Here is a 27,886-nt window from a genome sequence, read left to right on the forward strand (position 1 = left end):
ACAGATAAGGTATAATTTTTCATGGACTTTTGTGAGTTTGGTAGTAATCCCTGAAGCACTTGATTGTATGCTTTGGACATGTAGGACCCACTGTCAGAAATAAACGCACCGATATCATCGAAGTCATGATATCAATGCAACAGCCTGTGCAAATGTATTGTAATTAACAGTCTGTATCAAGGACAGCTTTCAGTTCAGCTTTCAGTCAGATTCACTGTTTAGTCCTTGCAAAACAAGAACTTTTAAAACAAGACCTTTGTTTGTTTCTTTGGAAAGAGCTGCAGTTGCGGTACTGGATTCAATTTGGTCTTGCTATTTCGGTGAAAACCGGAATCCAGATGCCAGCCAACAGATGATTTTCTGTAGTGATCTACAGTAACATTACAGGAAGTACAGAAGAGCTTACCTCCGTGGCTATGCAATACTTCTGGTGGATATTGCTTTGCATGATCGACTGCAGATAAGTTTCTCCCATTTTTTGAGATCTGAGAGTGTACAGCGCTTAGAATTCATAAGTCACATGACAAGAATGACTGCTCTAAGCTGCAATGTCAAAGATACATGGCCACAATAACTACTCTATGCTGCAATACTATACACAATACTCAAATACTGTGACTGCAGAGCATGTAGGTATAGCATGTTATTACGAAATAACTTAAATATACACCGATCAGCTGTAACATTATGACCACCTGCCTAATATTGTGTAGGTCCCAAAACAGCCCTGACCCATCGAGGCATGGACTCCACTAGACCACCGAGATGTTAGCAGCAGATCCTTTAACGTCCTGTAAGTTGCGAGGTGGGGCCTCCATGGATTGGACTGGTTTATCCAGCACATCCCACAGATGCTCGATTGGATTGAGATCTGGGGAATTTGGAGGCCAACTCGTGATTCATCAGACCAGGCCACCTTTGTCCATTGCTCCGTGGTCCAGTTCTGATGCTCACGTGCCCATTGTAGGCGCTTTTGGCAGTGGACAGGGGTCAGCATGGGCACCCTGACTAGTCTGCGGCTACACAGCCCCATACGCAACAAACTGCGATGCACTGTGTGTTCTGACACCTTTCTATCAGAACCAGCATTACATTTTTCTGCAATTTGAGCTACAGTAGCTCGTCTGTTGGATAGGACCACTCGGGCCAGTCTTCGCTCCCCACGTGCATCAATGAGCCTTGGCCGCCTGTGACCCTGTCGCCGGTTCACCGCTTTTCCTTCCTTGGACCACTTTTGATAGGTACTGACCACTGCAGACCGGGAACACCTCACAAGAGCTGCAGTTTTGGAGATGCTCTGACCCAGTCGTCTAGCCATCACAATTTGGCCCTTGTCAAAGTCGCTCAGATCCTTATGCTTGCCCATTCACACTTGCTGTCTAATATATCCCACCCACTGACAGGTGCCATGATAACGAGATTATCAGTGTTATTCACTTCACCTGTCAGTGATCATAATGATAAGGCTGATCGTTGCATATTTTTTATATATGTAATTTTTTTTAACACGTTTAACACATTGCTAATTTCACAATTTTCGTGCAGTCCACGAAATCGCGATTTTCTCAGGTCCTTAGTTATTGTTGAACAGTTGAAGTAAACAGATCTGATGGCTTGTAGAACTGAGTAGGAACTCAGAAGACATCTATTCATAGATGCAGCAATAATAACTAGGCTAGCAGAGAAGTTGAACAATCTCCTATTCATATTTTGGAAGTTTTGAAAAAATAAAAGATTCCTCGTCTGTTAAAAGATTCCATCAATTAAATCAGTCCGTCTCACTCCAATCCTGATCGAGACCAAGACATCCACGTAACAATAATAAAAACAACGTGTATAGACTTAGCTCACTGACAAGAGTGTCAATTGGTTAACAGGAAATCGAAGGGTTGAGTGAGATCATTGTTAATATGACAGTAAAAGGCAAGTGTGTTAATCAAGTAACTGGAAATTAAAACTGAAACTGGGTGACTTGTTTACCTGTCCTCCGGCTGCCAGGTGAGCGAGAATTAGAGCATCGCTGCCTGCCGATAAACTGTGCCCGGTCACACCGACAGGCCCCCCCGGCCCCGCTCGTGGCAGCACCGATTTCTTCTTCCTACCACGCTTCGAGGGTGCCGCCATGACGACCGGGGAGGACTGGGCACCATCTTCGGATTTCTGCTTGTCTGGCGAGACAGAGAGGGAGAGAAGGGCAGATTACCGCCACTGTCCAGACAGTGTCCAGACCCTGTCCTGTCCCCTGCCTACACCTGGCTGTACTCACCCCACCCTCGCTTCCCCTCCTCCTCTCCACCCTCTCCACCTCCCCTTCCTCCTTCTTCTCCACCTCCACCTCTCATTCCCCCTTTCCCTTCTCACCTGTCAGTGGGGGATGCAGCGTAGACACAATCATGGTGGTAGTGGGGTGTCCAGTGACGAAGGACTGGGAAGAGGAGGGGGGGCTGGAGACCAGGGCCCCCGGGGGGGTTGTGATCACGAGACCAGCTGCGGAGAGAGAGACGGGAAGGAGAGGGGATTTAATACGGAACAGAATATTAACTGAATGACACTAGCTACCAAAACTAGCATAATAATAATGTCATGCTTTATTATGATTATTTACTACCTGGCAGATGCACTTATCCAGGCCCTTATTGATACAATAGCAAAACAGAAGAGCACAAATACAGTACAAAGTGCCAAAATACAGTGCAGTAAGTACAATATACAATGACTGATACACTGGGTGACTGACTGATACACAGACACACCAATAAGCAGCCCGACACTTCTATACTAACTGACTACTACAGTTCATTAGCACAAAGACCTTTTGTGTTCTTTATACAGTGACAATCTGAGAGACAGAAAGTCAGAAGGAGCCAGACAGACAGACAGACAGACGGACAGACGGACAGACGGACAGACGGACAGACAGAGACGGGCGCACACTCACACCCACCCCAGTTACCTGCAGTCATTATGCCAGTGGAAGGCACAGGGACCACAGTGATGTTCTGGGAGGTGTGGGGGGGGTGCAGATGCCCCGCTCCCAGTGAGGGTCCCCCCCCTCCTTCCTGCTTGGTCCCCCGGCTGCCACCCCCGCTGCCTCCCCCCGCCGCCTCCATGGTGACTGGGGGCACAGTGAGCACAGCCGTAGGGTAGTGAGAGGACGAGGACGAGGAGTGGGGGAATGAGGAGGCCTTATCCGGGGCCAACTGCTCCTTCATCTTGTTGAGAAACATGGCGTTCTCAATCTGAGAGAGGAAGAGGGGGAGAGGGAGACCGAGGGAAAGAGATGGAGTGAGAGAAGTGGAGAGGCATGAAGTGAGATGGAAAGTGATGGGAGTGCACAAAAAATACAATAACTGTAAAAAGATTCAGGAGATACAAGGTGCTTGTAAATGAATGACCTTACTGTGCTATTGGTATTAATGTTCTAGCCCCACTACCACAGCACTAATGTAACTATCACCATCTTTCTACTTCCTCTTTTATTTATTTATTTTTACTTGTTAATTTATTTTCATTACTGGCTTATATTATTTATTGTAATTTTTTTATCTGTTGCTATAGTAAAATGTTTTTATATAAGTGAAAGTCTCCCTCCAGAGGGCATCTGTTAATCTATCTATCTATCTATCTATCTATATCTATATCTATATCTATATATATATATATAGAGAGAGAGAGAGAGAGAGAGAGATTTTTTTTTTTTTTTTTTAAACCATCCTCCACACCACCCTACTATCTATATTGCGCTGTAGAGCAATTCAATTCAAATTGGTCAACAAACAAACATGACATGGTGCAGTCCTCTTCCCCGGACAGAGGCGGACAGTGTGAGAACAGCTTGGATTTCCTGCTTGTGTGATACAGAAAGGAGATGGCTTTGTATATTTCTATGTTAATTCTTGCTGTCTCCACGTCATGTAATGAGCATTGTTAATGTTAGTTCGGCTCTGTCTCTCAATTAAAACACATTGATCTGACGGGAATCATCTGTTTATTAATAAATGCATTCCATGAAATGAGATGTTGTTTAAACTGCAACTGTCAAACTCATTAGCTAGTCGGCCAGTCAGAGTGCCATTGCATAATTATTATAATGAAAATAAAAGGCAGGGAGCAAATCAATCTGATTACTATTATAGTGCTACTGTTGTTTAGTTAAACACATAAATTAATGTGATTTGTTTTAATCATTTTTAAATAACACACCAAGGTAATGGCTAACAGGCGCACTGTTTTGTATCTTCTATGTGCAGCTTACATAGTCAGTTTTAATGAAAAGGCATTATTAATGCACATGCAATTCATCATGAGATCTCTGTGATATCATTGAGATTAAACAATGCAGCTTTAAAGGCAGAAAGGAAAAGCAGAAATACATGTGAAATCCACCAAACCTCTTCATGAAGCAGCTCAGGGCCTTGCACTCATTCGTATGTGGCATTAACATTAGCACTAATAATATGCAAGCAGCAATTACCGGTGGCCAAGCACACAGCACTGTAGATATTGAATGCAATATTTGCAATTAGAAAAAAAAACAATTGCATCTTATGTCAAGATTTTATCAACATGTACATTTGGCAAGTGACCTTGGGAGAGGTCAAAGTTAACAGAGACGGCCATTTTTGGACAGAACATGCATGGGTTCATATCTGTGCTCCACTGTAACAAGGACTGCACCCATTATGAGTTTTAGACCATTTTTGCATTTGACCTATTGGAGAGGTCAAAGGTCATGGAAAATGTAAGCTTTCCACAATGCATATATTAGGCTAGTTCCTATTTGTGTTCCATTTTTAGACAATAATGCATTTGAAAGGTAAGACATGGGTGCCACATTATGTTGCCATTTATGTGAATTACTATATTTACAAGAATTCCCAATCTAGTATAATCTATATTCTAGAAATGCTGCAAAAACATTTTACATATGGAAATTAAGCACTGCTAACATTTCATTGACTCTCAGCATCCATGTTTTTTAATGGAGCCTCTTACTTGACTTTGTGCTTGGCAACCTAATACTAATAATAAATCATCATGTTTCCTTACTCAGTGCCCTTTCATGGCACTTCAGAAATGTAAGAAGTGAAGCAAATATAACCGTACGAATGTAACTAAAATAAATGTTTAAAAAAATCTCAACAGATGTCACATGGGTGGACAAAAAATAAAATAAACAACTAGAACATGAGAATCTAAGAAGTCTACATTTACATGCACAAGTTTTTATCATTTTCAGCCAAGTAGTATTAGCATCGATAGCAGCAGAAATATATATACTAGCATTAATAGCAATAGTAGCAAAAAGTAGTAGTAGCATAAAGAGCAGTATGAGACCTAATGTATTGGTAGGACTCGCAGTAACAGTCATTTTAGCATCAATAGTAGTAGCAGTAGTAATATTAGCATCAATAACATTTACAATAGTAAGTAGTATCAGCACGAATAGTAGTAATAATGTTAACATCAGTAGCAGTATTAGCATCACTAGTAATACTAGTAATGTTTGCATTATTAGAAGTAACAGGACTGTTAGCTTCAACAGTCATATCTGTAGCAGTAGTGATATTAGCATCAGTAGAAGTGACCAAAGTAATATAAGCATCAATAGCAGTAGGAGTTGCATAAAAAGTATTGAAAGTATTAAAATTAACATTAAAGTTTAATTAGCACCATTTATAATAGCACAGCTTTAATGTTGCTATAGTGAATAAATAAGATACATACCACTCTTCAGATCGATTCAATCATATAAGCGTTTTTTTAAATGTACATTTTTAAACTTATTACATAATGGCCAATGTCAAACCCCAGCATCCTTCAGTGTGTCAGGATGTGGTATCATAACATCCTAGATTACAGAAAAAACTACAAGACAACTGGATTTGTTTTCCCCATGGCAATCTCTAGTGATTATCATGAAGTCAACCAAGTGTTTCATAGTCTTAAACCTTGAGAGTAATACGAGTTTCCATAGAAAACATGAAGTGTTACTGTGTCCATGGCTGCAGGAAAAACAAAGACTGCGTTATTCTTTTCTACTTTCCAACAACAGAGGAGATGAATATGCGAAGAGATTGTTTGAGCAAGTAAACCCACATTCAAAAAAGAATTAAAACATACACTACTGTGCATTAGCCAATTCATACAAACCAGCATAGGCAAGTGGCAAGAGCAAGAGATGTAAATGCTGGAATTGAAATAATGTTTGCTTTTTTTTTCCTTCAATGTGGGATTGTTTACTTATTCAAAAAAATTAATTAATTATCATCTAAATAATTACTATCAAGGAATAAGATCATGAAATGCTCACACTCAATTGACTTAACACAAATCACTGGAGCTGCATTTAGGAGTTTCTAGTAGTTTTTCCACTATCTAGGAAGTTATGACAACACATTGTGAAAAAATTAAGGTGCAAACATGCTGGGATTTCACATCGACCCTTATTTGGTACATTAATTTATTTTAGATGATCGAATCAATATGTAGAGAGGTATGCATCTTATTTATACAATAAAACAACACATAAAGATTCATAAAACCATGATTTTAGAAATGGTGCTACTTACCCTTTAATAACCATCACAGCAGCAATAAAAGTCTTATTAATATGTAGCATTATTGATGTTACCTGTCCTTGCACTGTGGGAACTGGAGACCAGAAATACGATGAGTTAAAATGGGAATCTTCCATCATTCCTGCAGATTAAAACACACAGAGACTGATCAGTACACACACACAGGCAGAATGATCAAAACACACAGTGAGAAATAGGTAACGCAAAAATTAACAAAGAGACAGATTATATACAGACTGATACATACAGACAGAGAAACATAATACACACACATAGACGGGTAACACACGCACAAACACGCAGATAGATAACATACACAAAGACAGGTAACACACACACACACAGGCAGACAGGTAGCAAACGTTACACACATATAGATAGACAGGAAAGACAAACATGCACACAGATGGGGTCACACACAATCGCACACACACATGGGTAAAACACACAGAGGAATATACACAGACAGGTAACACACATGCACAGTCACACACAGAGATGGGTAAAACACACACAAACAGATAAGTAACACAAAAATACACCAGGTTAAAAAACGACAGGTAAAACACACAAATGCACACAGACTGGTAATACACACAGGTAATATACACAAACACAGTTGTGTAACATACATAGACACACATAGAAAGGTATAACACATATAACCACTTGACATGGTTTGTTTTATTGAAGGAAACTGGAGTACACTAGGGGTAACTTACTAAGGCCCAAACCAAATTAAAACTTTGTCCTACCTGCGAAATTAATAATTACAAACCTGTGCTCAATTGTGGTTTCATTCATTGTCAGAAGCCACTCTCTACTGCTTATTAATAAAAACTGCAAAAGGGTACAGGTTTGTAATGTGCTATTCAAGGGTAGGGCAATACCTTGACATGTTCTAGGCCAGAGTGCAATCAGTGGAAAATGTGATTTGACTATTAAAATAGCTGTTAAAGTCGCAGAAAAAAGCAAAAACAAAAACAGATTTTACAGACATGGTGGAAAAAGATGCATCTGCAGTCTCGAATTTCAAGACATTGCTTCAGTATATCACAGAACATGGCTGTGATGAAGCAGAAAACAACGGAGAAGGCTGTTGAGTTTGGGCACCTGGGCTCATGTTATAAGCAAGCTTCATATTTTACCTATGGCCCTAAAATGAAAGCAGTGAGTACAGTTAAAGGGTGAACCTGGGCTGAATCTATATTGCTGCATAATTACCATGCAACATCACACTATAGTTAAAAAGGAGAAGTATCACAGTTTCTCACACTTTAAAATACCCTAAATATATCCAGATATTGTAAATTATAAATAAAGTTATTATCTTTAATTCTAAGAATGTGATGTCACACATGCAATGTTCCAACATATGTATTAATTTTCTTGTTAATCTAGACAAAGTCACAATGTGTCATCTATGGATGCAGTAAACACTGAGGATTAGGTTTCCACAAGTTTCTGAAAGAAATCTCTCTTCAGGGCAAAGGACTCAGGTTTGCAGACACCAGGGCTATCGTGAATGGCAACCAAATCATACAGTGCTGCGAGCTCTGACTCCAAGCACCTCTTAGTTTGTGGTTTTAAATTTTTTACAGCTCGCCTGAAAGCAATGAACTATCCCAATGCATGAGCAATGCTCTTTTTGTTCCCAGTCAAAACTCACAAAGGCAACTGAAGTCTAACACAGTGTGGCCAAGAAACGTTAGTACTACACTGAGAACACAGGCTACATGTGTAGTAGTGCAAAAAGGGTTAGTTTTCACAACTTATCTTGGGAGTCATGATTACAGAGCAATTCGTAACTGGGTTGCTATCTACTATCTGTTATTTGTTGGGGGGAAAAACAGTCAGTTCAATGTCTGTACGCTGGTGACATTTCCAGAGTGATCAGAAATATACATAACATGTAACTGTAATTTTCATGAAAGGACAACTATATTTATTTACTGTATGATTCAGTAATTTATCTCTCCAAGGAGAAAACAAACTCCTTGGGAGAAATTGGATACACACAAGAATAAAATATATAAACATATGAGCCTATCTATATTTATCTGACTGCCTTTTTTCTAATGCAGCAAGTTATTTATTTTTTTAGTTGTAGGTGTTAAAATAAGTTCATATGTGTGTGCTTTTTATGCAGTACTACAGAAGACATGTAGTGTGTGACGTGGCAATGAGAGCTCATTAAAGCTCGACTTTCTTTGTATGTATTCGGCAATGAGAAACCGTGACAGTTCTCATTTAAATAAATACACGTTTTATATATATATAAATACATAAACATACATATACACACACACACCTTTTACTGAAACACTCGTATTTGTAGCTACAGAAAGTTCTACATATTTTATATATAAATTTGTCAATAAAACTGCTCTCTGCTTGTATCAGTATATGTATGTACGCAAGCTTGTGGCTGTATCTGCGTCTATTGATATAATGACTATAAGTTTATATATAGTGTTCAATATTTTATTCTTTTTGGAAAATTAATGTAAGACCTTATTTATCACAGAGTGACCAGCTGCCTCCTAAATGTGATAGTGGGCAGCAGCACTGAGCACTATTACTTCACTGACGTTTAAAGCAGGATTATATAATTAACTTCAAAGGAATTGCAAAGCTAAAATATCGGTAACTTTCAAACATAATAATCAAGCAGCTCAGCAACTCTAAGCATTTAGTTTAAAGGGTCAGTGTGTACACTACTTCAATTCACAAGGCTCTGGAATCACAGGATCTCACCAGGACAAGCACAACAGATGATTTCATTGAAAAATGTGTTTGGGAGACATTTTAGTGCCTTCTTAAGATTTGAAAAAGTCTGTAAACTTAAAATATGCAGGGCAATCTATCTGTCTCTATTTTTGGCTTTGTAACCTGTATTGTTATCCTCCAGGCATCACTGTAGCACGTAGGATAAATTAATTAAGTAACAATTAAGAAATCAATATAGAAGCTGTGATTAGTCAGAAAAAAAATATTTGTGTGTATAATGTTTTTGGTGCCATTAATTTGTTTGACAGAAAAATCTGAAAATATACATGACACAGCACAACACACTGCAGGATCCTGGCAGTTTAGTACAGAGCATCACTGTGATAGATGCAATATCAATTTGAACTATTTGCCTTAAGAATATTATATGAATAGAGAACTAGACTAGACTAGAGGTCTAGGCTTATTAAATCTAGATTGGACTATTGCAATGCACTGTTTTCCATGAACACAGATCATGCTTTGACACACCTACAGCTTGTGTAGAATTGTGATAGGGTTTTAATAAAAACAAAGACATGGGCCCACATTACTAGTGTGTTTGCTTCTCTGCACTGGCTTCCAGTAAGCTTTAGGATTGATTTAAAGATTATTTTGATAACGTATAAAGAACAGAATGTGCAGAATATGTAACTGAGATGTGAATTCCATTCCAGCCTGTGTGGCCATTGTGGTCATGTGACAGGGCTCTACTTTGTGTCCCCAGAGTGAGGCTTGAAAGTAGAGGGTTTTAGGTATAATGCTCAAAGACCGTGGAATTCATTGCCATGTTTTATTAGAGATAAACACTCACTGACTATGTTTCAGTCAAGACTTGTCATTTTTACACAATATTTTCTTAAACTGATTGTTTTTAACACTGCTGATGTTTTCATCATTTTATGTTTTTATTGTTCTATGAGTTTTATTATCTTTTTGTTTTTATTCTCTATCTTTGTTGTATTTTCTTGTACTGTACTTTGAGTATGAAAGACACTGTATGAATATATAGTTTGATTACTCATGGAGGAATACAAAAGTTGAACCTATCCACAATTTGCAAAGTACAAACCCCACCCCATTCTGAATTTATTTTAAACATTAAAAAGAATATAATACAAGTTCATAACATACGGAGGTCCCAGTCAAAGTCATTTTATACACCTTGCTTTTTAATATGCCAAAACAATGTATTCCTCCTATATACTTACTAGGGGGAAATGCCTTCTACTCCACGCCTACCTAGCTGTGCCAATTCAATGCATATTTCTTTTTAACACAGCTTCAGAATATTCCCAATTTCTATATTTTGAGTGTTTTCCAACCATAGTGACTTGGCTGAAGACTTACAGAACTAATCACTGCATTAATACAGAACTAATCACTGACCTGTCAGTGTAATTAACTCTTCCACATTTAAAATGATCAATTAAACACATGACTGAAACTTGCATGTCAATATAGACAGTGTCTATGACCTCTTCAGATGAGATCCATGCATCCTCCCAATGTTTTATGCATTTCCTCCGTTTCAGATTTCAAAACAAATGAGCCCAGTCCTGCGCTGGACAAACCCAGGGAATCGGCTGATTTAAAGGTCTATTCCTGATCTTTTTCTCATTGCAATTAGAACTGACTTAGTACAGATCTGGAGGTGATCTGCAGAGCACCATACCAACCCGTCAGCAGCTCAATGGCGTGTGCTATCAACAGCATTGCTGCCATTGACCCACATGCACTGAACAATATAGTGATGCAGCACCATAGAAACACAGGCCATCATTATAATAAATAAATACATTTGGTAATCAAAACCTTTCTACCCACAAGGCTATCAATTACTCTGCCTTACGCACTAGATAGAAGCAATCTATCAGTATCATCTGAACTACACATGTACAACATGCCTCTCCACACATGTACGCACAGTGGCTGCGAGGCTGCGTGTATGGCAGTGGGAGTGATTGTGTCCCGCATGTATTAACCCTGTGGTGTGCAGTGTGTACCGTCTGTCGGACACTGACGCACAGCAGCCAGTCGGCATACGGTCTGTTATTGTAACTATTGTTATTGTTATTAATCGGTGAATGTATTGATCCTACAAGCAGAGCAATCTCATCTACTTCATCTCATTTTAGTATTAATAGCAAAACATTGAAACGATGTCGTTGCTGTCAATAAGACACAATATTAATACACAGACGTACACACCCCCCAACACAATAATACTATAATTACTATTATTAATACTATAATAAACATGTATATATTTGAAATTTCCGTTTCTCTACCCGTGTCCCAGCCTCAGTCATTAGTACAATACAGTTCTGCATAATGTGCGTGTTGTTTGCAACGTCTTTTAGAAACAACAAAACAAAACAAAAATATATTTTTGTGATTCTGTCGAAAGCGAGACAAAACAGCACAAGCAATTGTTCTTGCAAGGAGAAAAAAACTTCCGGGCACCGATACGTGCATTAGCTGCCCTGTGTGCGCGTGTGTGCGCGTGTGTGCGTGTGCGAAAATAAAAAAAGAGAAAAAAACGAGAAAAAAAACTCACGGATGGAGAAAAAAAAAAAAAAAAAAAAAAAAAAAAAAAAAAAGCCGTCGTCGACGCGAGTCCCGGCGCGAGGAGCCGCAGCCTCATTCGGCAGCGCGGGCTGCGGACTTCCGGCTCCGGGGATAGAGCCGCGCGGCTCGCCACGCACAGCAAACACCGACAAATAACCATCAGCAGCGGCGGATTTTACCAGCGCTGGCGGCGGATCCCCTCCCCCCGGCGGCGGCTCGAAGCGAGGAAACCGAGCCGGCGAGAAACTTGGTCCAAAAGCCCCGGATTGTTCGGGGGCCCAGATCCGCGCGAGGACTTTTTTTTCTTTTTTTTCTCTCCTCCTGCTCGCTCGCTCTCGTTTTTTTTTTTCCGAGGGAGGCAACAGCGACTGTCTGCGCTGCGCTTCCGGTGAGTGAGGTCAAAAGAGGGGAAAACGGCGGGTGTTGTGACACTACTTCCGGCGAGTGAGGTCCAGTTGCAACAAAGACAGCTCCAAGATGGCGGCCGCTCCGGAGAATCGATACAACAACAACAGCAACTCTGATAATCTCGACCCCCAGGTTCCTCGGTACGGCGCCTCCCGCGTCTGCCCCGAAACAGTTCAAACTCAGTGTCGGTCTAGTGTGCCCTGGCCGACTCGTCACGGCGTCGCGCTGCTCCGCCCGGCCTCTTGGCCCGGCTCGCTGGCTTATTGAAGACGGACTTGGCTGCTGTGAAAAAAATAAAAAGCTCCATTTTGCGGAGCGCGGGCCAGGACTGTGGGGTGACGTCACCCTGCGCGGCTATGGCGGCCCGGTACCGCTAGAGGACGCCAGACCGAGGGGAGGAGCAGCGCGGCTGCGGAGGTACCGACCGAGTGGGGCTCAGCCTGAGCAGCCGCTCCAGATGCACAGGAAATGGGAATGGTTCTCAAAAACGCACTTCTCTGGGTGTGGCAGTATATTTAGGACGTTCAATTTGTCCCCAGGTTGTTTAACACATTATTTGTGCCCATATAGCTTTCCAGACAGCTGTACATTACGTGATTGCAGAAAAGTCATGTAGGTTATGTATCAGACTCATAATACTCGGTAGTTTTATCGGTAATACGGTGTTGCTTCCTTTTTGATTACACATATTGTTATTAAGAATAATTATGGCCATAACCGTTCAATTATTTTAAAACCTAAACACATTTCCTTACTAAAATATATTGTAATTGAATAACCTTATTATTACTACTAGTAGTGGAATTATTAGACTTATAAATAGCTTAGGCTATAAGTATTCGCCAGATGCATTACTAATACTGTGTGATCTCCAGTTCTAAGTGATTTAGGCATCTACAGACATCAATAAAGCCGGAACTGGAGAGCCAGTCTAGTACAGCAGGGGCTTCCAGGCCATCCTTTGATGCACGTCGTGCGCGTCAGTCACCGCAGCGGAGCTGCAACCGAGACAAGGGTGAAGAATCGCAGTAAACCCTGTGTTGCGATTCAGCAGAAATGGAGTTGTATTGAATCAGGCGTCTACATTTTAAAGGGAGTTGACTTTTACTACTTCTGTATACACCGAAAGAGTCATTGTAAATATCCAGCTGCATCGTCCAGTGTCCAGCTGCGTTAAATCCCTGAAATCCAGTCTCCACAGCAGTCGCCTTGTATGGAGTGTGTTTGACGCTTTACTTATTTTTACGCTATATTTATTCATTCATTTAGTGTTACTGGGGTCTTGCTCATAGTCCCCAAACACATTACAAATATATATGCTTTAGTATTTTGTTTTTAAACCCTGAACGGTATCAATGTAATAATTCCCCACTGTGTGACTGGGACGCTGGAAAACATGGGGTTAAAGGTTATTTCTAGGACTGGTTGAGTCAGTGCAAACAACAGGAACCGCCCACCAACACCGCACAAAACATGCGCTCTGATTGGTCGATCAGCTGCCCATCTTCCAGAAGGGTTGCTCATCTTCACCTCTAATTGGACGGAAGTCTCGGCAGTGAAAACGAGGCCGCGCAGCGGATCTTCCGGTGTAACCCGAGCGCGGCGTCAGCCTCCGGTCCGCCAGAGCTAGCAGACGGGTTGCTTGGAAACCGTCAACACAGTTGAAATGATTGCCGGAATGAAGGCGAATAAATAAATAAACCAACAGTTCGCACATTCAGTGATATTCATTAAACTTATAGGTTGAATTTTAACACACGTACATATAATGTGAAGTAATTCAGAGGAAATGGTAATACTGCCGCCGTTTTGATTCGGAGAAGAAAATACTTGGCACCAAATCAACGATTTCTCACAGCAACCATTTTATACCAAAATGTGGGCAACATCCGGGGAGTCTCGATGACTTCACCGCACAGTGAGCCGCTGCTGGCCGACATTTTAGTTTTGGTCAGATCCTTCAATTTCAAGGATCGAATTACAATTTAGACTATAAATAACCAATCAATAATAATAGTAATTGGTTAGTGCATTTTGTTCGTGTGAAAATACACAACAAATGGACAGTGTACTGTAATATCGTTACTAAAAACAATGGAGATGGTAAAGAAGCCAGACTAAGAACTGTAACGATATGTTTTCAACGTTAAATCACTCTAGTATGATAATGTAAGCAAGACGTCATTAATATGTAATGAATAAAACATAACGGCGTGTATTTTATTTGTTCGACTTGCACATATATCGAGGTATCCCATTTCTCAGTAAATTATATAAAATAAAATAAATACTTAATAATAAGTACTACTACGATTATCTCTGTTGTAACTATCACTACCCGTCAAAACTATCGTCACTCATCTCAAACATACTTAGGAAATAATTTAGGAATATTTAGGAGATATTGTTTAGGCTGCTTTAGACTACAGTGTCGTGTGTATTGAGGTTTCAAGCGCAGTGTCGCAATTCGTGCACTAGATGGAAGACGAGCGATGACACCCGGCCTGTTTCCGGGAGGTGAGGTCAAATCACAGACTTTTTCCGTCCAGTGAGGTCAAAGAGTCTGTCTGACGGCAGCTGATGACACGTCCCCGTTACACCCCTGCTAACAATGAAGGAAAGACCGAGTAGGAGAGGGAATGCAGCATTAGAGATTAATTTGTAGACAGGTAGGTTACAGCGCTGGCTGGTCGGTGCAGAGATGGGTAGAGACAGCGCGACCCACAAGTAGACGAATGGAAGAGATTCGTTTGTATGTAAATTAAATAACAGTGCAAATCTGTTGATCCAAACACGTATACGGGGCGCTGTGACAGATATAACCGAGAGCGCAGTACTGTTCATTAACGTGCTGCTGTCATGGTTAAACATCTGTCTGAAACATTGCGAATTGTACTGTTCTGTGTGTTACTTCTTAAAGGAAACTGCAGTGTCAATACATTAAATATTGAATTGGACAGATCTAAACGTGTGCCAGTGTCTTTCTTTTACTCAGACGTCCCATTCAGATGCATGCCTTTACAAATGAGACCCACACACACTGACACGAATACTCTGGGATGATGAAACACTGAGAAAAGGAGTTTCTGCTAAACGCATACCGTGACACAGACATACAGTTACTCCTTGTACAAAAGTACACTTACTATACTTTAACAATATACCTTTTAATATTCTTAAGTGTTTCCTTTTAGCTTCCTCTCTCTTAGTGCTGTGATAAACACAGTCAGTGTGCAGTCAGTCAGTTGATGTACTTTCGTGTCCAATCATTCAGTCAGTCGCTCTATTAATGAACTGTTGTTTTCAGTCAGTGATAGTGTACCATAATGTCCAGTCAATCTGTGTTATTTTACTATAGTGTTCTGCCTGTCAGTCAGTCAGTCATTCGTAATGCACAGTAGTGTCCAGACTTTCAGTGTGTGTGTGTGTGTATTAACCCCCCCTGTGGCTCTCAGTCATGCAGTCTGGCCCCATGTCTGCGGAGGTGCGGAAGGTTCTCAAGAAGCTGCGCCAGATCGCCGGGCTGGAGGTGCAGAACCGGGAGCTGAGCAGTGAGGAGAGGGCAAAGGTCAGTGAGGCCTCATCATGGTCATCTCTATCCTATACTGGACTGGACTTTACTTCTTGTATCATTCTGAACTATACTGACCTCCAATACTGTACTGGACAGTGTTATACTGGCCTGGTCTTGATAATAATTAGGAGTTCAGATTTTTTTGTGTTTGACTGAATTTCAACCCCTGCACGCTATTTTCAGGATTCGGGATGAACTTTGAAAAATGTTGATGTATTTTTTTTCCACCATTATTGAATTGTAGCTTTAAGATTTTTAGGAAACCATTGCTATGCTTAAAGTAATATTCATTACAAAGCACCAGTGAAACATGTTCTTTTCATGTTGTCATTTTTGGTTTGTGTATAGTTTCTATTATGGTTAACTTAAGTTATTAACAAAACTGTAATCTATATATTGTTTTATTTGTTAGCTCATTACTTTTACTGCAAAGATCTGGAGGTGGAGAGAAAATTACAATCAAGGCACTTGCTGCAGCTGTAATAGCCAACACTACATTTTGCGTTATGACTGAAAATGGGAGCATATGATCTTCTTTCTGTAGCACTCAACTATACAGAGTAACAAATCTTACAAATTATTAGATAATCTCAAGTTGAAAGATTGCAATATATTAGTTTCAAACATTCTATAAAGGGCTTTTCCCCTTGAAACCCCCCATACTGCAAACCTGGACATTGGGGAAAAACAAAAAAAATCAGCTGGAAATTAGAACACCTAATTATAATGGACTTCTACACTATCAAACTATAATGCATCCAAATTTCCTTTCACAAATCTGTATGTGACTTGTCCATGCACCTTGCAAACAACTTTCAGTTTGCACTGTATGTTGTTTAATATTTTCATAAACTTTATATTATAGTTTAAAATGTTACTGTGTTGATTTTCTGATTTCAGTATTATTGATTGAACTCTTCTGTTTTACAAATGATATACATGTACCTGTATCATTTGTTGACATGTTATCTAAAACAATTGAATGAAATGCATGCATGATCAAGTAAGTCTCAATAGACATGTAGATCGCTTAGTTAAATGTGCATAATGTTTAGTAATAAAATTAGGAATTTATATGATTACTTAATAAAAGCAAATGTAAAATTAACAGTGTTTATAATGATATTTAAAATACAAATAATGATCTCAGAATTACCTTATTCCCCAGCTATCCAGGAAGGCAGAGCTTCGTGCACGATTGATCGAACTGACAACTTCCACCCCCCAACTGGAAACCCAGGGCTTTGTGGGAAACAAGACAGAAGAGAGAGACAAAGAGAGAGATCAAGAAAGAGGGCGAGAGAATGCAAAGAGACCAGGGTGAAGAGGGCAAGGGAGGGGTTAATATAAACACAGTGATTCACTGGGCATAGTGGCTGCAGATTACTCTACATTAACACTGACTGGACACTACAGCACATTAACACTGACTGACTGACTGGACACTACAACACATTAACACTGACTGACTGGACACTACAGTACATTAACACTGACTGACTGACTGGACACTACAGCACATTAACACTGACTGACTGACTGGACACTACAGCACATTAACACTGACTGACTGACTGGACACTACAGCACATTAACACTGACTGACTGCCTGGACACTATAGCACATTAGCACTGACTGACTGGACACTACAGCACATTAACACTGACTGACTGGACACTACAGCACATTAACACTGACTGACTGCCTGGACACTACAGCACATTAACACTGACTGACTGCCTGGACACTACAGTACATTAACACTGACTGACTGCCTGGACACTACAGTACATTAACACTGACTGACTGCCTGGACACTACAGTACATTAACACTGACTGACTGCCTGGACACTACAGCACATTAACACTGACTGACTGGACACTACAGTACATTAACACTGACTGACTGGACACTACAGTACATTAACACTGCCTGGACACTACAGCACATTAACACTGACTGACTGGACACTACAGCACATTAACATAGACTGCAACATCCTTGCTTGTCTTAATTTAGACGCAACCAGGGGCTCCGAGTGTCAGGGCTGCCCGATGGCGTACCAGTCAAACAGTCCAGACTGGAGCAGGCTGGCAGCACGGACGTCACCACCGCTACTGCAAAGGCAACGCAAGCACCCACTACAGGTAGGTTGCATTGAGTGCCTGTTTTAAGTTATGTGACATCACAACTAGACGCCAGACTAAGATGACATCACCATGCCAACTATTACAGCAAAGCTTTGACCTCCTTGACCTACCTTTGACCTTTGTCTAAAGACCACTTAAACATTTAGAAAAATGTATGAATATTTTTTAAGAGAAGATGGTAACATGATTACTTATAGGAACTTCTAGTTATTATTCTGCTTCCAAGCACTACTGTTGTTAGGATTCTCTCTATCACCGAATCTGTTTGCTACCTATTGTTTTAGGTATGATTATTAGGTGCTGGAAACCATTGGTCTTTGTTTTGATTATTATTTTCTATTTATTTATTTGATTATTCCACAAAAACTTCCAAAGCCTCTAAAATTTGAGCACAGTGGGCCTTACGGTTCTGGAGAAGAATTTGCTGTAAGTTAGAGAAATGCAATATTGTGGTCAAACTGTGACCAATTCACTGAGTTTGAATAAATCTAAATGTGGATTATGAAAGAAGGTTGTGTTCTACATGTCACATGTATAGCAAAATTTATTTCTCAGAAAATATTTGTAAATTTTGAAAAGTGGTTTAACACAATTGTAGCCGTACCATGTGACCTACATTAATTATTTTCTATATAGCAAGTGTTCCCACAGGTGTTTACAAGTGTGGCAAGTTTAGAACATTTTGAAGCATCGGTATGGATTTTATAGACTGATTTGCCAGAATAATAAAAAATGAAAGCTTTCATTGCAAATTATGGATTTTACTATGCATTTTTAGTTTGCAAGCCTTTGCCACAAGAGGGCGGTCAAGTGTTAGAATATACTACATAAGGAGTTTGTTCTTTCCATGGTTTAATATGAAAAATCACATTGTGACAGACATACTGTGTGGCTGCATCCCAAATCGCACACTTGCTCCCTACACCCTTCGACAAGTGTACACTTTGCGTGATGTTATGCTGACGTCACAGAGTGTGCACTTGAGTGAGGAGGGTGGAGGGTGTAGGGTGAAGATAAAAGCGCTCAGTGGGACACACTTCAGCGTCAGCATTCAGCACCTTTGCCTTTGACTGAAAAGGAACCTACGCAGTCTTGTCATCTGTCTCTATTTAATTAATAATAATAATTTAAATATATTGTTCGTTAATATCACCTCCTAGTTTTATAGGATACTACTTCAGTAATTAATTGATAGGTGCCTAAACATTTTTTGGCTGAACTTTCTAATCATATATGTAAATCATGATTATATAATAATTTTATATTTTGTATGTATTATAATTTCCTTGATACATAATTTAACAATTTCTACAACTGTCTAGCTAGCATTACATTACATTTATATGCACCGCCACTGCCATATTTTCCCAATTGACTTGTCTCTGCCTTTAACACAAAGAGTTCTGGGACATCAGCGCTAAAACACTTCCTCATCAGTGCACTGTTGTCTACAGTCTGTCAAAGGGAGCATTGAAGGGACAAACAGCTCAATTAGGCTCCTTCACTCGCTCCCTGGGGGACTGGGACAGCCCTTAAGATGGCCACCGGGGTACTTCCGCCCCTCAAGGGAAGGGTGTAGGGAGCAAGCGTGCGATTAGGGACGCAGCCTGTATTGTAGCATCTCACCTTGAAGAGGTGAAAACCTAATAATAATAATAATGCTATAAATCACATATGGGATACCATTACCAACCATTCACAGAGCAATTACATGCCTGTGTCCCTTGTGGGTATTTAAAAAATACTGCAGTCTGTTCTGTGGTCAGCTGTGTTCCATTCTGGACAGCAGCATTTTTAAATTAGGAGAAGGGGGGGTGATTGTTAACAAAAACATATTGTAAAGATATTGCAGCACAGAGGTAGGGTGCACTTTCCGTTACTGTATTCTTCTTCCTCTTCCAGATTTTGGTTTCCAGTCTCTCAGAGAATCATGGGAGAAGGCAAAGTTCCGCCTGAGGTCACTGGAGGGTCACAGTGACATCATTACCTGCGTCGTCGTCATAGACAATTGTGTTGTCTCTGGGAGGTAACCACCGCAGTCAGTCAATTAGTGAGTACTAACACTAATCGCCCTAGGTTTCTCAGTTTTAACACTCTTTCTTTCTCTCTCTCAGTCGTGACACCACAGTGAAGGTGTGGCACGTACCCACAGCAACAGAAGAGCGGAACCTGGGTGGGCACACTGGGGGGGTCACCTGCCTGGCCATACCGCCCCCAGAGCACTGCAGCACTCTGGGTAATGTAGTACCCATGGCCTCCACAAAAAGAACATAAATATGTGTGCATTCAGCAACAGACATCACACTATAGGTGCTTTTAATCAGGGTTTCTTTTAAAAATACACACATCACAATAGACCAAGAACAAAAACCAAAAACAGGCTAGTTTATAAAGTTCACAAGTATACTAAACTCGTATACAAAATTGTCAGAGTGGCAGTGATTCTCAGAGTTTGCCACATCAATCAGTTGTGTAGTCTTTTGAGTGCATCAAGGTATCACCATTTCCAAAAACTGACTTTTTATGATGGAATTTCTCAGTACCTCCTCTCCCTCCCTCTTTCTTCCACCCCTCCTCTCTCCGTCTCTCTCCCTCTCCAGCTCTGTGTCTGGGTCTCAGTCCCTCAGAGCGTTTCATCCTCAGCGGTTCAGTGGACAGCTGTGTCAGAGTGTGGGTCCTGAGTTCGGGTGAGTGCCGTCCAGACTGGCATAGCAGTCAAAGGGAGGGGAAACTGAGACATGCTGGGAGGTTTAGTCCATTAAAGAGCATTCATTCCTTTTTTTCTTAATTTGTTTCCCTATCTCTCCCTCTCTCAGGCCAGTGTGTCAGATCGATTTACACTTTCAGTGGGGTCTCCTCCCTCGCCTTCATCCCAGAGAGAGAGGGATTCATCGTCACTGGATCAGGTACAACGGGGGAATGGGTGGACAGAGAGAGTGTCCGTCCGTCTCGCAGAGACACCCAAAGTAGTGTCCAATAAGTTAATGTCTCCATTAATCTCTCTCCTCCTCCCCCTCCCTCTTTTTCTCTCTTACTTACTCCCTGTCCATCTCACCTTCCTTCTCCTCTGTCTCTCTATCAGAGGGGGGCAAGGTGGAGGTGTGGAGCTGGCTGTCTGGAGAGAACTGTCAGTCAGTCAGAGCGCACGAGGACAAAGTGACGGACTTGAAGGTAGCTGCTGTCTTGGCTCCAGATTCCCTTTGTTTGGCCTCTGTTTCCCTTCCTATACCTTATGTACCCATGTACCTGTTAATGTTCCTGTAGAAGAATTTAGAAGTAAAGCAATTCTTCGTGAAAAATAACATGCCCCTCAGATTTTGGAATGGACACCTACAATAGACCTCTCTCTGTCTCTCTCTCAGGCTCACGGTCCACTGTTGTTCAGTGGCTCTTTGGACGGGGGCCTGTCAGTCTGGGAGATGACAACACAGTCAGGGGCATCAGGGTCAGAAGTCAGCCCCCCCCCACTGCGTCACCTCACCCACAGGAGCCCTGGCCAGTCGGGGCTGGCGGCAGTCAGCCAGCTGAGCCCGCGGGGGGAGAGGGTGTACGTGGCAGACAGTCGAGCGAGTCTCAGAGAGATGGACTGGAGGAAAGGTGAGATGTAGGGGTAGAGATGGAGGGGAAGGTGGCTCAGAGGAGGAGGAGAGATGAGAGAGGGAGGAGGAGAGGAAAAAGGGAGAGGTGAGAAGGAGAGGGAGAGTCAGAAAGTCAGTCAATTAATTGGAGGGAGGGAAGGAGAAAAAGGAAAGGGACTGTGTCCATACAGACTATTATATAACTGCACAGTATTATTGCACTTGCTCTTATATTTTGTAAGCCGTAGGGCGTCTGCTAAGAAATAAATAATAATTATATGGTCTCCTTCTGTCAGTGCCTTCTCAATGCTAGCCAGTCATGCGGTGTGTCTGTATTTCACATCTCTCTTCAAGGCTTTGTGTCCGGGCTGGCCAATCACAGCACTGTTGCCGGGGTAACAGACTGTGTAACTCAGACGGAGGGCGTCCTGATTAGCTCTGGGTTCGACCTGGAGACTGGAGAAGCCAGCTTGAACTGTGAGGATATAATCCATAATCAAAACTGATAGAGTCCTAGAGAGTGTCTGAACTGAGATAAATCTCTCTCCCACTCTCTTTCTCTCCCCCCTATTCTCCTGCCCTCCCTCCCTGTCGCAGTGCGTAGTCTCCCTGAAAACCGGTACTTGGCGAGCCTGTCATGGCCAGGAGCTCCTCGGATCCTCTGCTTGGCGACCTGGCTGACTCCGAGTGGGGGCCACCGCTGGGTTACCGGGGGGCAGGGCCTGACTGTCTGGGAGCAGCTGCCAGCCAATAACAAGCAGAGGTGAGGCTATCAATCAAACCTTAGGGTAGAATTCCAGAATTTTTTGACATGTGGGTCACTTGTGTCAATTGTCTAAATCTGCAAAAAAATAAAAAAAAATAATGCTTTCATACAGTATAAGTCATGAGTTCTGGTTAATCCCTACTATCACCCCCCCACTCATGGCAACATTATGCAATGGTGGCCCAGTCTTTTGGACAGCAAGAAAGAGAGTTGCGTTTTCAAGGAAATTGATAAGTAGTGCCTCAACTGTAGCTGTCTTGTTGAAAGGATGTTTAGCAAGCAGTTATTTTCAACCATTAACTTATCACTCCCTTCCAGCTGTCTACAAGGGCCTAGTTAGGTTACCAGTTAAAGACATAAAAAGGCACATGGCAGGCAAAACCTTGCAAGCTTCTGGTGTGTTAGAAATCCCTATGAAGAGTGCATTTAGCTTTGTTCCTGGGCTGTGCCTGATGATGTCATGTCTGTGTCTGTCTGTCTGTCCCTCTCTCTTTCTGTGGTACAGGAGTGATGTAACAGTGAAGCGGGTGAGACGATTGGATGGCCCAGCTCTGGAGTCAGGCTCTGAGGGAGAGACTGAGGAGGAGGAGGAGGAGGAGGAGGAAGAGAGTGAAGGTTAGAGAGGGGTGGTAATTTAGAGGCTAGACACACTCCTAACACAGAGAGATGAGCAGATTTTGATATAGATTAAAGAGGTACATAATACAATAATACAGATCTTTTAAAATGGACCGTAGAGACAGATTATTATTATTATTATTATTTTATTATTATTATAATATATATATTTTTATTTCTTGGCAGACGCCCTTATCCAGGGCGAATTACAACATAGGATAGACCCTAATATAGATCCTAGGAACACTCCTAACAGTAACACAAAGAGATGAACACCCTAACACAGATGTATATAGATCTACAGCTGACATGAACATCTGCCACTGTTTCTCCACGCAGAAGACTCCAGTTCCCACAATGCAGCAGAGGAAGCCGAAGGAGCCGGGACCTCGTGGGTCCGCTGTACTCTCCTGTGAGGTGTCTTCCTCTTCCCCACTTGCCTCCCCTCCCCTGCTCTGTGATAGACGGGCACCGGTCACGACCATTTTTATACTAATATTAATTCTTATCTACTATCACTGATTACTGAATGGTCACTTTCGAGATGTGAGGAGAGGAATGAAAAGAAGTGCAAGCTGCTGCAATGTCCAGGGCAGCCCTGTATGTCAGTGTCAGCCTCCACTATCATCACAATAAAACAACCTACCACAAGTCCAGGGTACTGTGTGTTTGTATTGATTCCTCTGCATAACTTGAATTGACAAATACTGAATGAAATACAAACACAGTATGTGAAAGAAATTGAGAACATGCACATAGAAAGCAGTAGTAACACAAACTAAAGTAACACAATATTAACTTGATGTATACATTTATTAACTTGATTATACTTGATCTATACAGTCAAACCCTGAAAGTGTATAATTTGAGGCATTACACAGTGAAAAATAGGTGAAAAGGTACCTGTGACCAAGATTAGATAAACATATTAAAACACAAAATAAAGGAATTAATAACCTTTACTCAAAAAATTACAATTTTATAAAATTGTGAATAAAAACCATTCACATTGGCAGATTAGAGGGCTGAATAAATGTGTACAACCAACCCCTACTAGAAGTAAATGGCTTAGTGTCACTACTTCTTCCTTCACTGCCAGTTACATGTTTATACAATCCACCAACAAACACACACAATAACATCAGAATTTGGAATAATAGAAAATTGAACCTCTACTTATTATTTAGTACGTAACTACTTCTTTTTTATGAGAGGAATGCTTTGACTATCCAGTTTACAATTCAAAGTAGTAGACACTGATTGTAGTTTATTTTATTTATGTTTTTAGTTTTTACCATAGCCTACCAGCTGGTTTCTCACAAATCCTCTTAAAGTAGTTGCCACAGCTGGACTGGTGCCAGTCTGTGTTGTAGCTCTCACTGGGAGTCAAGCGGATACAGGACTGACCAACGGGTGCCTTGATAGTGTCTTTTGCATTGTTAGTGTCCTCTAAGCCATTCATATCCTCCATCCTGGTGCTCAGACTCTTTTCATTCTTAAACCTGAAAGAAAACCAAAATAAATCCTAAAACTTAGGATTCCATTCTCCATCAGTTTTCACTATCCTTGAGTTTAACCCAAACTTAATATTAAACACCAAAATAGACTATGTAACTGTTTACCATCAAAATTATTTTTTTCAGATTGCCGACAATCCGAGCCCTAAAGGTGAAATATAAAAAAAACAAAAAAAACATAGCTGCATGTACAACTTTCCTAGCCTGAACTGCAACATTGCCCACTCAGAACACTCAGATTAATGGACTGCTGTGCATACATTTGCTTCTGTGTTTATTACTCATTCAGCTGAAGGGGTGTGTAACTTGAAGTAGGGGTGGGGGAAAAAAACGATTCATGTAAGAATCGCGATTCTGTGTTATGAATCGATGGCCAAACTCCAAAAAAGTGATTTTAAGTATTATTTTGTGGGGAAACAATTTGTGATAGAGACTTGCTTTTTTTTTAGGTGTGTAGCTGAGATTTCGCTGAAAAGAAACATGAGGTTTGTTTACATTGCGTATTTGCGTCTTTTGCAATCCAATGCACAAATGCATAACATGGGCATGGTACTGACCAATGGAAAGGACATTATTATGGTCTGTCATATCAAACCAATCCAAAGACCCTCTGAAAGCCCTGGGACTCTCAGCTGATCAGGCAGGTGTCAGATGACATCCTGCTCCAGAGCTCAGTGATCAGAGCGCTGGAAGACATATGTCAAAGACAAAAAGGAACTGAACAAAGAGCAGTTTTGGAGCATGTATTGCTCCATGCTACTGGGAGCCATGTATGAACTGCATTCTTACAAAAATGTTTTTGGGACAATGGGTAGTAAAGTATAAACCATGTAAAGGCAAAAACTGGTTCTTTGAAACTGCGTTATTCAAGGACTACCTGTATATAATATGATACAATGCAAAGTGCAAATGCAATATATGACAATATGCGGCATAAGTCCTAGTAGATTTGAACTAAAACCGGAACAAATGCAGTACACATTTTTATCATTGTGCAGAAGCAGTTACAGTAAGAAGATTAAAAGTGCTAGCAGAAGCAAGCATAATAGTGAAATGAGAGAGTGCATAAAGTCCAGTAGGGGTGACTGAGGTATTACAGGTACTGTATGAATAGGTTTGTCCTGAGCAGAAGTAGTCATGGACTAGAGCAGTGGCTCTCAACCTTTTTAGGGAAGGCACACCGAGGCACTTGGAATTATCCTGAGGCACACCACATTATATAATCTTAAAACTGCAGTTTAATCACAGATTGTATTGCTTTTATATTGCTAATTGTATATACGCAATCAGTGCACCATGCATTCCCAACAGGCAGATAATTACTGACAAAAATAGGCCTACCATTATAAACTTATCAGTGCAATTGCAATGGCCAGCCTGAAACAAATTGAGGTTCAGACTGGACAGATAAACAATGTATCCATGTTTTTGACTAAAATGTAACAAGTGACATCTTAAACATTGCAATGCACTCCTATTCCAATCGAGAAAAAATACTATGAAACAACTGAGCTAATATAGCATTGTATTCATTGTAAATTATTAATCAAAGTATTAATTCAGACATCGATAATGTGTGTCAAATTAAGTGTATTGTGCACCGTCATTTTAATGCAGGCGTTAGTTTGTTTTCTGATAATCATATCGTGAAAGGCATTTTCTTAAACTTAAACAGGTATCTTCTCTGTAAATTGTAAGTCCGTTAAATGCTTATAAAGACTACAGTTTATTTTGTTATATCTGTGAAGATACACGGATCAAGCAACTTATAATTAAAGGGATTTAAATGCCATGTGTTGTTATTATGGAGGGTGATCAGTGCCAAAATTAAGATGAACGTGATTATGAGAACAGTAACCGAAGCACACTGAAATGCAGGGCCGCTTAAAAAATATTTTCTATTGGTTTAGAGGGTTTTAGAAAACGTTTTATTGGTTTATAAGCCCTGTTTGTCAATTGAGTTATAAGTTATGAGCAACATTGTATTAGCTAACTTTAGTTTACTATTTCAAACGTGAATGGGGGTTTAATTTAAATGTAGCGTTAGCTGTAATATTTTCAGTTTTTTTCATGGAACACCTGCAGCCATCGTACGGAACACCATTGTTCCGCGGAACACCGGTTGAGAAACACTGGCCTAGAGTGTGCTGACCTCGGTGGGTAGGTAAACCCAACAGCTAGGGATGAGGATGGAAAAAGAATGTGCTCTTTTGGGCGGGAGATCTAAGAGTCTGGAGGTAGCTGGATGTGGTCTGATAAAGACAACAGTAGGCAATAACCAAGGTCTGGTACTGGATGTGAGCCGAAACTGGAAGCCAGTGGAGAGAGATCAGTAATGGGATAGCATGGGAGAATCGAGGCACATGGAACAGGCAAAGTTTGGATGAGTAGATGGGCAGCAAATCCAGGGAGGCCAGTCAGGATTATGTTGCAGTAGTCTATGCTAGAAAGTACCAGGGCCTGGATGAGAAGCTTGTCAAGAACTTAGTGAGGAAGGGTCATATTGTGAGTCGTATGTTGTTTAGGAAGAAGCGGAATGTGTGTGTGTGGAGATGTGCTGGGTATAGGGTTTCTCAAAGATTCTAGATTCCACGAAAATTTCAGACGATTCGTGCTAGAGAGATCAAAAGAGGGGGAGAAGATGAAGGGGAAGAAGAAGAGAGATGATTTTGAAAGGTTACATTTGAGATTATATTAGTGCATTAAGAGGAGATGGCAGACAGACAGGTAGAGAGGTAAAAAGGGGAAAAAGGGGAAAAATAGGAAGAGATTGTCAGCAAAGGAATGCTAAGAGAAACCATGGGATGCGATGAGGGGAATCTGAGGGCAGGTGTATAGAAAGAGCCCAGGACAATTCCTTGGGGTACACCTTTCAGGAGAGGTTGAGGGGTGGACAATGAGCCAAGCCATGTCACCTGGTAGGTACATGCAGTGAGAAAGTAGAAGAACCAGGCAAGAGCAGTGCCAGAGATTTCAAGGTCAGCAAGGGAAGAAATGAGAACAGAGTGTTCCACAGTGTCAATAGCCGTGGAGATATCACAGAGGAACAGGACATTGGAAACAGAAGCAATACAAGCAGAGTTAAGTGAGAGTTAAGAGTTAAGATAGGAGGACAGTTTCCATTTAGTGAGCAGAGTGGGGACCAGACTGCAGAGGGTCAGGAGATAGTGGTTAGATAGGAATGAAGAGAGCAGACGGTGAACTGTCAGTTCACAGCTATTAGATGAGCAGCGCAGATAACAGATTAGTTCTGGAAGGAGATGGGGTCAAAGGTAGTTATTTTGAGAACTGGAGTCACAGAGGCATGTTTAAAGGCAGGGGGAAATAGCTAGATAGGAAAGAAGGGTATTG

The 27,886-nt window shown here is 41.0% G+C and overlaps 2 protein-coding genes across 6 annotated transcripts in view; one reads left to right on the forward strand and one right to left on the reverse strand.

Annotated features, from left to right (window-relative positions):
- The window catches only part of LOC136755427 (zinc finger protein 384), a 30,311-nt gene extending 18,082 nt beyond the window's left edge, over window positions 1-12,229 (reverse strand). Inside the window, exons 1-5 of one of the 2 annotated variants that reach the window (XM_066712011.1) lie at window positions 12,101-12,229; window positions 6,635-6,702; window positions 2,954-3,239; window positions 2,362-2,487; window positions 1,981-2,168 (exon numbers count right to left, since the gene is read on the reverse strand). In XM_066712011.1, the coding sequence (XP_066568108.1) occupies window positions 1,981-2,168; window positions 2,362-2,487; window positions 2,954-3,239; window positions 6,635-6,700 (666 nt within the window). In that variant the 5' untranslated portion in view covers window positions 6,701-6,702; window positions 12,101-12,229. Of the gene's footprint in view, window positions 1-1,980; window positions 2,169-2,361; window positions 2,488-2,944; window positions 3,240-6,634; window positions 6,703-12,100 lie in introns of both variants that reach the window. The other variant, XM_066712005.1, reaches the window with a different exon arrangement.
- On the forward strand, window positions 12,215-23,669 carry LOC136755467 (uncharacterized). Of its 4 annotated transcripts, none has more exons than XM_066712099.1 (14): window positions 12,215-12,309; window positions 15,785-15,897; window positions 17,072-17,223; window positions 17,926-18,053; window positions 19,959-20,082; window positions 20,171-20,292; window positions 20,657-20,743; window positions 20,873-20,962; window positions 21,139-21,227; window positions 21,419-21,653; window positions 21,989-22,111; window positions 22,232-22,397; window positions 22,906-23,015; window positions 23,358-23,669. In XM_066712099.1, exons 2-14 carry the CDS (start codon window positions 15,787-15,789, stop codon window positions 23,432-23,434), a joined length of 1,614 nt encoding a protein of 537 aa, XP_066568196.1. In that variant the 5' UTR covers window positions 12,215-12,309; window positions 15,785-15,786; the 3' UTR covers window positions 23,435-23,669. The 4 variants fall into 4 exon arrangements, with proteins under 4 accessions (XP_066568196.1, XP_066568179.1, XP_066568188.1 ...); XM_066712082.1 differs by lacking the exon at window positions 12,215-12,309 and adding an exon at window positions 12,616-12,746; XM_066712091.1 differs by lacking the exon at window positions 12,215-12,309 and adding an exon at window positions 12,882-15,081.
- Window positions 23,670-27,886: the final 4,217 nt, after the last annotated feature.

The sequence above is a fragment of the Amia ocellicauda genome, chromosome 1, assembly GCF_036373705.1.
Source record: "Amia ocellicauda isolate fAmiCal2 chromosome 1, fAmiCal2.hap1, whole genome shotgun sequence".
Classification (NCBI taxonomy): Eukaryota; Metazoa; Chordata; class Actinopteri; order Amiiformes; family Amiidae; genus Amia; species Amia ocellicauda.

Excerpts from the sequence above, each read along its gene's own strand:
- LOC136755467 (XM_066712099.1), top strand. The coding sequence starts at position 15,787 with ATGCAGTCTGGCCCCATGTCTGCGGAGGTGCGGAAGGTTCTCAAGAAG. Across the intron at positions 21,228-21,418 it reads ACAAAGTGACGGACTTGAAG|GCTCACGGTCCACTGTTGTT; the intron begins GTAGCTGCTGTC and ends TCTCTCTCTCAG. Across the intron at positions 22,398-22,905 it reads CCAGCCAATAACAAGCAGAG|GAGTGATGTAACAGTGAAGC; the intron begins GTGAGGCTATCA and ends TCTGTGGTACAG.